The sequence below is a fragment of the Ctenocephalides felis genome, unplaced genomic scaffold, assembly GCF_003426905.1.
Source record: "Ctenocephalides felis isolate EL2017-DRISC unplaced genomic scaffold, ASM342690v1 CF-g0.4_SCAFFOLD_03571, whole genome shotgun sequence".
NCBI lineage: Eukaryota > Metazoa > Arthropoda > Insecta > Siphonaptera > Pulicidae > Ctenocephalides > Ctenocephalides felis.
In genome coordinates, this window is record NW_020539725.1 from 38,814,396 (window position 1) to 38,825,685 (window position 11,290).

At 29.9% G+C, this 11,290-nt stretch overlaps 1 protein-coding gene across 1 annotated transcript in view; it reads right to left on the reverse strand.

The window, feature by feature from the left end:
• Positions 1–310: 310 nt before the first annotated feature.
• LOC113384851 (innexin shaking-B) overlaps positions 311–11,290 on the reverse strand; it is a 37,256-nt gene continuing 26,276 nt past the window's right edge. The window contains exons 2-3 of the mRNA XM_026622618.1: positions 1,780–1,999; positions 311–849 (exon numbers count right to left, since the gene is read on the reverse strand). Of these exons, the coding sequence (XP_026478403.1) occupies positions 311–849; positions 1,780–1,999 (759 nt within the window). The remainder of the gene's footprint in view (positions 850–1,779; positions 2,000–11,290) is intronic.

Below are 11,290 nucleotides of genomic sequence, written 5' to 3' on the forward strand. Positions count from 1 at the left end.
GGTTCATGGATAAATGGACTTATACATACATCGTATATTTGCATAATTTTACTATGGCACTTTATATCCAAATACTCCACATTTTGGCACATTTTTCATATATGACAGTATATGTTTAGTGCAAACTCTATCAATGTATCAGATGCATGATGCATCCTTCTTTTATACATTTTGACTGTACAAAATATTTTTTGTAAAAGTTGTCTACGGTTGTACAATAATAGAGTTAACCATACGTTTCTCAAACATTTTTAAAATTAGTCTTTCCAGCCTCCGCGTCCCTCCAAGCTGGACGCGGGATTGGCTCTGGTCACGCTTCCTGGATCTCTCCTTTGACACCAGGCACGTGGTGATGTTGATCTTGGCCTAATCTGATTGCCAACTCTTGCATAACATCTCGAAATATCACCGAATCAACGTTCTCTCCTAACATGTACAGGAGAAACCAGTCTCCCATTTTCGACCTCCTCACGATGACTTCTACGGCATCACGTTTGATCAGTCTAAACCTCATGCGGAGCAAATAAACTCTCATTCTTGGAGAAAATATTATCACTACTCGATAGATTAATGTAAGAAATGTTAGGATTGACAGAATAATAAACCAAAACCATAAGAAAACGTAAATTTTTTCGTTGACTACGTTTAGGGGAAGAATACAGATGGCATCGTGTTTTTCAACTTCTCCGCTCACACCAAATTTGAAGAATGTGCATTTTGTCATTCGGGGGAAAATATAGATCATTGGATCCATTCGCTCTTCTTGATCAGACTCGAGGTGCTTTATGACATCAAGTCCAAATGACATGAATTCGCCGTCGAAAAAACGGTTCATCAAAAACATCTGACCTGGAAAGATATTCAAAATTAGTCTATTCATCAATCAATAATTAAAAATTCTAAAACTGCCAATTGATCTATTATATGAAAATGAATCGCAAAATGTGTTGGTAAGCGCATAACTCAACAACGCCTGGACCAATTTGTTCAATTCTTATTTTAAAATGATTGTTGAAGTCCAAGAATGGTTCTTACGGCGAGACAAAATCCAATAATTACCTGGAAAACCCTAAAACCAGCCCTTTTCTTTTTCACATACAAACGTTTTCTAACTAAAATGTATAATCAATTTGAGCATTATTTTTTATAATGCGAAAATAAATAGGGTGAATTAGAGAATTTATATAGGTAAACTGGTTGACAGGTAAATTGGATGATATGTAAAATGGTAGAGAGGAGAGCTGGTAGATAGACAAACAAATAGATAAATAAACAAGTTAACAGGTTGATTAGTAGACATGTTGAACGGGATGACAGGTAAATTTGTAGGTCGGTAAAATGGTAGATTGATAGACAGGTTGATAGATAAATTAGTAGACAAATTGTTAAACAGGTAAATTGTTCAACAGGTTAATTGGTAGACATCTAGAACCGGACGACAGGTAAATTGGAAAGCAGGTAAATTGGTTGACAGGTAAAATGGTGTATTGGTAAACAGGTCGGTAGATAAATAGATTGACAGGTAAATTGGTAAGCCGGTAAAATGGTAGATTGATTAGCAAGTTGATAGGTAAATACGTAGACAAATTGTTGAATAGGTAAATTGTTGAACAGATAGTAGTAACGTTAAACTAAATGTAACAAATACACATCTTTGTTCAACCTTTTAACTTAAAATAAAATCACGGCAAAGTGTGGACGTGAATGAGTAAAGTATAAAGTTTGTGTGTGTGTGTGTGTTAGAATAATGTTATAAAATAATCTATCTTCGTTACTTACCTACTACGTTTATCAGAGATAGTAGTTCGCAAATGTAATAACGATATGCCCACCAGTTATGGTACCTCAGATTGTCCCATAAATAGTCTAGTAAAAGCTTTTTCTTTTGCTTCTTTTCAATTTCGCTGCAAATACCCACATCCAAATCCATCATCAATGCGTTTATCTTGCCGCCTTCCCAGGACTTCCACAGCCATCGCGGAGTATAGAATAATATTGCCTATAATAACATATAACCATTTAGATAAATAGAAATTAGAGTTCTACGATAATATTTTTTTGAAGATATCATTATTGATTTGTAAGACTCTTAAGTTAGTCATGGTGATATTTTGATATCCGCGTAGTAGTCATTCCAAATCCAATTGGAATGACTTTTGTGAATAATATCATTCACTTTATCATTTTCGTTCCATAAAATTATCCAAAAATAGCTTTAACAAAACTAGTTGGTATTGGTATTTTGCCTTGAGGCAAGTTACATGAACTTCCCGATTTGTGTAAATAATCGACTTAATTCATGATAGATAAATTAATTTATGAGTAGTTAAAGTATTCGAAGTGGATTTATTACACATTATTGGAAATCAAACACGTCAACCCGGTCGGAGTATTTTTTAAAAGCAAATTTTCAAAAATCAATAATTTTAATAATTGAGACAGTTTTTTGTAGGACTTTAATTGTTAGACAAATTCAAAAACCAAGCATTTATCGTTATATCAAGTAAATCGTCTACTTCTAATTTTAACAAATGTGAAAAGAACTACTCAAATTCTCAAACTTTGATGAATTTTTAAAATTAAACTACTTGTCGTAAAGGCCGTTATATTTCAGTAAGTTCTATAAGACCATGATATATATCGCCAAAAAAAGTTCCATGAAAATCGTTTCAATTTTTTTTCAACAGGTAATTACAAAAAGACGGCTCTGTAAACTTTCACCTAAAACTAATTAGTCTCATTCCCAACTAATATCTTTTGAACAGTTTTTGATTTGTTAAAATCGGTTCGATAGTATGAGCTTAATTGTGGACGAAAGGTTTAACACTTTTTTCCAAATTACAAAGAAACGGCTCGGCCGATCGTCGCACAAAACTGGGAAACGATAATCCTCATCGAGATACGTAGAATGGCTTTTAAATTTTTGAAATCGGTCCAGTCGTTTTTACGAAATCTGTTGATGCACACGCACACACACACATACTTTTTCCAAATTTGGTCTCAATCGATTCAGAATGGCTTGAAACGTCGAGAAAACATAATATTAGCGAATCGGATTTTTTTATGAAAACATAAACTTCTCCTTCGGGAAGTTAATAATCAAACTTTAACTTACTATGCGAACTAATTACTAATAAAAGTGTTAAAGTTTGTCAAAGTGTCGCGGTCTTAAGATCTCATATAGTTAGAGATACACACAAAGATACATGGAGAAAACCCTTTTCCTCGCTTTTTAAAGGTAAAAAAAGGTTAATTTATTTAGAATGTGATAAATTTTTCGATATTCAAGATTATGGAGCGGAAGAATATAATAATACTACCAATTAATTTTAAAGTTGTCAATCAGAATCTTGTCAGATTTGTAATTTATATTCTTTAATTTAGTTGCATGTGATCAATCAAATCATTTACTCTCCGGACATCTCAGTGTTGACTTCATAATAAGAAAAGCTAAAGTGGTAATCATATTATTGGAACTCACGTTACATTGTTTGAATATCATTAATATCCAAGATTAATATATCTAATACATGATAGATTATCCATGTAACTGTCAGAATTCTTAAAGAATTAGCGCCCTAATTAAAGTACCTACAAGCGGCACTGGGTTACTGAATCACCGCAAAAAATATTTATAAACTGATACAGATCATATTAAACAAACAATTACGATTAATCAAAACTGTTCTCGTTGAAGAAATAACATACGATTTGATTACAAGTCGACTATAATGTAACATTTCATATTGCAATGGAAGTTCGTTTGATGTTTACCAATTATCTCGAGATTTACTACTATTGGTATGAAGGGTATATTGTGAATACAATTTATTGCAAACATTTAAATAAATTTTATGACCGAACATGTCACAACTGCGTGCTGATCGTAAAACCTTACAGACGATATTATTATTATTATTATGCTTTGTATTGCACGCGTGCAAGGAAAATATATACATCTGCACTACACGAATGCATGGAGAGGTATTTATTTATATCAACTGGTGAATAAATTTTTACATCAAGGAAGAATTTGAAGAACAAATTTATCAAATTATTGGTGGAAGTAATGGTTGATCATAGATGTGGGCTTATCATATCCGAAGCCGGATCGGCTAGGATTTGACTCCGATCAGAGAGGAGTTATATCCACTTAACAACTCCACAACTCCGACAACTTTGAAACATAATACTTGACAAAAATGTGTTCTCTATTGTGTTGTTAACATATCTAACGATTTATTAAGACTTCGGAAATAGTTTACAAATAGAAACGTTTTTGTTCATTTTATTATAATAATTACTATTTTATGCATTTCAATATGCATACAAAGTTTAAATTGACAAAAAACTTAGGAATCAAAATTATTTTTGTAATTATATTTGAAGAGAAAATATAAAATTCTTTGAATATGTTTATTTTTATATGAAAATAATGCAGTGAATCTTATATATGTAATAAGAACAAATCTTCGTGTATAACATTTTTCACAAAATAATACCCGACATTATTTTATTATTTTCTTTTCGAGAAATATTTATACATCAGGTAGTTAGATTAGCATACTATTACTTTAAACAATTATTAAATCATAATTGTGTAAAAGTTATAATATAATACTAAATATTTTAGCTGGTTGTATACCATTGAAAAAGCTCATTTACGGACAAACATCATTGTATACAGAATATAGAAAACAAAATAGCATTATTTTGAGACATTATATACCTGGAAAGTCCTAAAACTGGATGTGAGACGAGAAAAATATCACTTCTTTCGACCCAAATCTTTGTATTAATAAAAAATCTCAAGCGAATATTCTCACATCTTAAGAGATTTAGTACCAGTTTAGGGAAGTCGGATATGACAAATCCTGTGAGACATTGTTTCGGAGTGATTACTTAAACTTTTTACTGTTTTTCTTGGTTTTACCAAAAATCTCGAGGATAAAATATCAGATTAGTAGTCCATTGTCAAAAATATTGTACTCACATATGATATAAAACGATTTGACTTCGAAAGTCGAGAGCATTAGAGCACCTAACCCAACAAATGAACAATTGAGTAACAACTTATGATTAATTTTGTATAATTAACGACCAGTATATTAACTTGTGTTTTATATACAAGTTTTGATATAAATCCGCATGTACTATGAAACATTTTTTATGCATTTTATTAAGGTTGACCATACGATTCGATTTGGCCGGAGCTATCTCGGATTTCTACCTTGTGCCCCGGGTTTTTCTAAACGAATTCAATCTTTTGTCCCGAATTGTCCGAGATTTTAGAAAAGTATAGGATGAAATTAAATGTAATCTTTGCACCTACTTGGAAATAAAACTACAACTACCCATGATATAGGATAGGACGGAGCACAAAGATCCAATTTAATTTTGAGCAATTATATTTGTGAATACCAAACCTAATACATCACAAAAAATAGTACATGTGAAACAAGTAATTATTTGACTTGTTCAGTAAACTTTCAGCTAATTCATCATTGTAGAAACATGTTTTAGCTGTTTTTCAAATAAATTGTGTTATAATTTTCACAGAGATAACCTTGTTTCATCAGAAATTTCTGAATGAATGAAACAGTTTTTAAATGCAAGATTCTAAAAGCGAGTTTAAATAGATTACTACATCAATCATTTCAATTTCATCTATCAATTTTACTCGATAATTTTAATCGTACGAAAATTTGGCAAAAATATGGAAGCAAACTTTATGACTGGTTGAAACAAGTGATAATTTTTACTAACTTAATTGTGAAGAAAATTGAACTGAATTTTATAAAAGGCTTTAAGCGAAAAAATTGATAAATATATATTGTAACATAATCGAATTATAAAAAAAAAATTACTAAAAATCAATAATCCTGATTAAAAAAATATTTTTAAAAAAATATTTTTGATGTACCATTAAATAGCAATTATCTCGGATTAGCATAACGTTGTGTCAATTTTGAACGCGTCTGTTAACTATTTCAAATTTTTTGATTTTATCTTTCCTTATTATAAAAATAGCAGTAAAAATAAAAATTAATAATTTGCGATATTCCTATTTGCAATATTCTAATTTATCTAAGCAGATTTCGAATCCCAAAGCCCACATTTCTCATTAAAAATCGAACCGTAAATGTATCATGGGTATACCTATCTATTACAACGTATTAGATGGGATCGCCAATTGATCAGTATTTTCAAATATTTATAGACTACCGTAAATCAACATGTTTCAATATTATGTAACAACATTCGATCAATTCAAGCATCCGTGTATAAGCTCAGGAATAGAGAATATTAGATAACCGATACGCAAAGACCTGTATCGCAATCGTTCGATTTATTCGCACGAGCGAACTGAAATTCTGACCAGTAAATAATCGTGAGGATCCGTCACATACGCGATTAGACGCTTTACAATAACCATGTATTCGGTACGAGGTTAAATTAATGGACCTAGAGCTAGTAATGAAATGATACAATGAATTTTTGTTTGTTGAAGTGATAACTATTCATGAGAAGATCTGCTAGTATAATCAATATAAATGGGGACATCGATTTTGTTATTAGACAGTTGCTCTGTCCTAAGGCAGTTTTTTTTAACTCTGTTTTATTCAGCAATCAGAAATTCATAAGGATTCCTATAAGCTAAATTGACAATATTTGAGATCGATTCCTAAGAAGAACTCCAGTGAGATCTTCTTAGTTTAACAATTGAAAAGATAATGTTATATTGACGTTTCAATCTTCTCAAGGCAGGTCTATGACGAGAGAACTTCATATTGTATTTTCTTGTTCATCTTCTTTTATTTACAGTTGTCTCTAAAACTTCTTTAGCGCCACTTGTATTTTCTTTGCTCTAGAGTAAACCCTTTAGCATCTACATTTATCCTTGCTATGGTCTTTTAGACATTTTGTTCTTCTATTGATGGCGTTGTGTAGAAGTGTAGAAATTACTTTCCTATTTATATATCCAATTTCTTTTCACTTTCACAACCAGTAGAGTTCTCTCCATCGACTTCAAAGATAGTAATTATAGCGTCCATAAACTTAACACCGCGATGGTAAAAATAGGCAACACTGATATGACCTGATTTATCAACTATTTTTTGCTATCGATTGGTGTGATCAAACATTTTTTTGCTTTTCTTGTTCCGAAGATAAATAGGGGGCAAAATTCGGTGCTAACTTTATATGAATTCATCACCACCCTCTAAAAATGCAAAAAATTTAAAATTTCTTTTTATTATCGTTATCAGTGATTTTTTGCTGTCGAACCGTGTAGTTAATTTTCGAAAACGTTTTACAGATCATACAATTTTTCGCATCGTACAATTTCTAAATTTGCCAATTTTGAAAATGACCATTTTTTGTCGTTGATATTCTAAGTATCATATATCCTAAGTTTGCCCATGTATCCTAAACATTTTTTTATTTGTGAAATAGTTTTTTTTAAACAGAAACATGTTTCACTATTATTTCAAATTAAGGCCATTTAATATGATTAAAAATACAATATATACATTATAGTACCAATAGAACATATATTAGTTTTTTCCATGTTCAGAAATTTTTTTATAAGTAAAATATCTAGTAGTTAGTATTAAATTTAAGTTTATGTATTTATATCTTGAGATAGTTATACATGATTGTATAGAAATATGTGTCTATAAATTAATATAAACTAAGTCAATGAGATCTTTAAACACAAAAACAAATAAAATTAATAGAGCAATCTATGAACAAGTAAAATACATAAAGTATTAGTACAGTAAATATAATATCTAATATGTTGTTACACACTAAATAGATAAAACAAAATTAGCATCTCACGTATCACCATGAAAAAAATTGTTATTACAGGCGGAAAATTAGCTTATTGTGGTATAAGGTATCAATGTAATATTTTTAATTTAAAAATAATTCTTCAGCACAAAAAAGATACCAATGGGTAAACTCTGTTTTAGTCATAACCAGTGGTGTTGTGCCAATATTTTTTTTGCCGGAACGCTAAAATTTAAAATCCGGTTCATAAACCGGTTCAAAAAATTTGATATATTTCGATAAGAACTCACAAATATAATATATTGACTTCTTATATAATTAACTCTATTATATACAGCTAGTCTATACATTAAATTGTACAAGTATGAGGGAATCATTGAGTACATAATTTATATTCTTCAATTACATTAATTATATTTATTTTAGTAATATTTGTGTTGTATTTGTACCTACAGGTATTTATTATGATATAAAAGCACTCAAGATTTATTACAATACTTTATAAGACTTAACCTAATATGATAGATAACCTATTACCTATCATACTATACTATATTATTGTATATCATAGATAGATATCTATTATCCATCATACCGTGAGATACCTATACCGTCATTAACTTATTATATACCTATATACCTTTTACTTCTTATAAATACTACTGTCTAATTTATATATTCACCTATATTATATAGGTTTACCTTACGCCCTATGTATTTTTTATTACCTCTACCTATCTATTGTCTACACCGGGAATTGAACCCGGGACCTCCGCGTGGCAGTCGCGTACCTTAGCCACTACCCTACCACTGTTGTTACCGCGGGTCATGTTCTAATTAATTAGATAATTAATACTACGACGACACGCGGAATAAGACGGTTGATTGTAGCGTTATGTTGGTGTAGTGGTTAAGGTCGTAGCGTGTCACGCGGCGGACCCGGGTTCGATTCCCGGTAAGGGTACAAATAGCGTGTAAGAAAAATTGTAGGTAATAGGATATATAGAATATAGATAGTTATATAATGTAGGGATAGGTAATGATAAATATAGCGTATGGTATAGATGTAAGGCGTGTAGTATAGAATGCAACGTATAGGCATACGTAAGGCTATAAAAATACACAAATATGAACCTATGATGTAGGTGTTAGCGTATAAGAAAATTAATTACTGCACTTTTAAACGATTGTGTGCACTGTGCGACAATAGACATAGAACTATAAATTTTAATAAATGTTTGAGTAACTTGTGCGAGCTGATTTTCTTAAGATGCTCTTAGTCTCGCAACTTACTGAATTCTAAAAATTCTAAATTTAAAAATATAATGTAAAAATTATTATACCGCTGTCTGGAAGGGATGGCAATTTATAAATATACAGACTAATACATACAGAATTTGGAATTTTTCTATAATCCGTAATATTGAGAAAGTTTGCATTACACCTAAAAAGGGATGCGTATTTACCTAAGCTATGGAATATATGGAAAAATTATATGATTTGCAGATGCATCCTGTGCTCACTTTAACTAAACATCGATCATAATATATTTAACGAATTTTTAACAGTATTTACAAATTACATTCAAATCACCCAAAGCAAGTGGGTTGAAGTCGTGTAATTTTTTAATTTGCCTCCCCCCTCTGAATTTAAAAATGGATTTTTCTGTGGGGCATGCCCCCACGTTGGGGATTACTAGTCTAGGAGTACAATTTTTTAATCTACTATCAGGTTAAAATAATTGAGTGACCATCAATTCCACAGCACCTTCATCAGATTTTTAAAAGATCAAAGTTTCTATGAATATGCATACAAATCTCAAATTGTAGGCCGAAATTGAGACAATAAGTCTATTGAAATATCAGTGTAACTTTTTTGCTATAAATTGTCAACTAATTTACCAATAAATAAATGTCAATAAAACAATGATTAAAACAAATTACCAATAAATGTTGGATTGTAAAATTTACAAGCGATCGAACGGCTTATATTTTTGCCTTAGATGGCAAAAAAATCATCCAATTATTAAAATATTACATTTTTTTGCAGTTCTTATGCTTTTGTATTTATAGAATTGCTTTTTTTACAATCAATTTCCATTATATAAATGTCTTAAATTATTTATTTTAATCGACTAACGCCCGCTATGTCCGAAACAAATCCAACTTAAGTTATATAATTATATCCGAATGTCCGGTAATATAATTATATCCGAAATATTAGGGCATCAGACACTTTTCGGTCTTAAAGTAACATATGCGAAATTAAAATACACTTATGTATTGTAATTAATATTTCAGTTCATACACCTCAATTTGTAACTAAATTAAAAACGACTTTGATAAATCATAACATAACATATCGTCATTCATAATCATCAAATATTTTTTGTATTTTATAAAATAGAATGTAATTGAATCTTGAGAACTAAAAAATAATAATAATTGTAAAGCTACAACTAAGCCAATATTTTTTAGAAATAAATAATAATAAACTTATTATAAGAAAGTTGTGTACAATTCTATCATGCATGGCAATTTATGAAATTACCATGCCAAGGGAATAAACAAGGAAAATTAGAAAATGATGGAATAAAATTTGTATTGAGCTATACAACAAAATGAAAATGAAAAAATTTAAGAGTTTACTATAACGAAAATTTGGTGTAAATAAAAAGCAATTTCGCCAAATCTCACCAAAAATAGATTAGAAAATCAAACTCTGGGAATTGCTACGATTCTTCTTAAATAAATTATTCCTCGTAGCACATAACGTATTTACTAACGCTCTTTCTATCTGGTCGATACACTTCTCTTCTACCTATATTTATTTACATATCGATAATTTCAAATATCTGTTTTTTGTTTCTTCTGACACGTTTAATATTTTTATCTATAACGCTTAGTCTATGTTCATTAATGCTACTACTAGATATGCATTAACAATTATGAAATATGGAAAATCTTATCTTAAATAAGCTGTAGTACTTCAGATTTGAATATAACATTTAACATAGAACATAATTTCATATATCGAATACATTAATTTGGAACAGTTTGATTTTAAATATTTGATAGATATGTTATGAGCGAAATTAAATTCACTTCATAATCTTTTTGATGTGAAATGAAAATTGATTCTAAGGTTTTCCAATTTTAGCTTTGGAGCTAATTTTATGATCGATAATCTTGCAATAATTTTGATACACATTCTATAATACATTTTGCATTGTATTTTCCAAAAGGTATCTACTATATAAATTATTATTATTTATTATTATTATAAATTAATTACTAAAATGATATTTTTTTCAGTGTGGGTTCCTGTACCAGAGTAAGTCTCTACCAGAAAACTAGCGCCATACAAGTAAGTTGTGCTTTATACTATTATAATTTGTGAATTCTGTTAATAATTTGTTTCCGTAAAATGATAAGAATATATCAGCTTTTTTATCGTTTCATATTGGGAGCAACTCACGAATTATGCTTCTGGATTT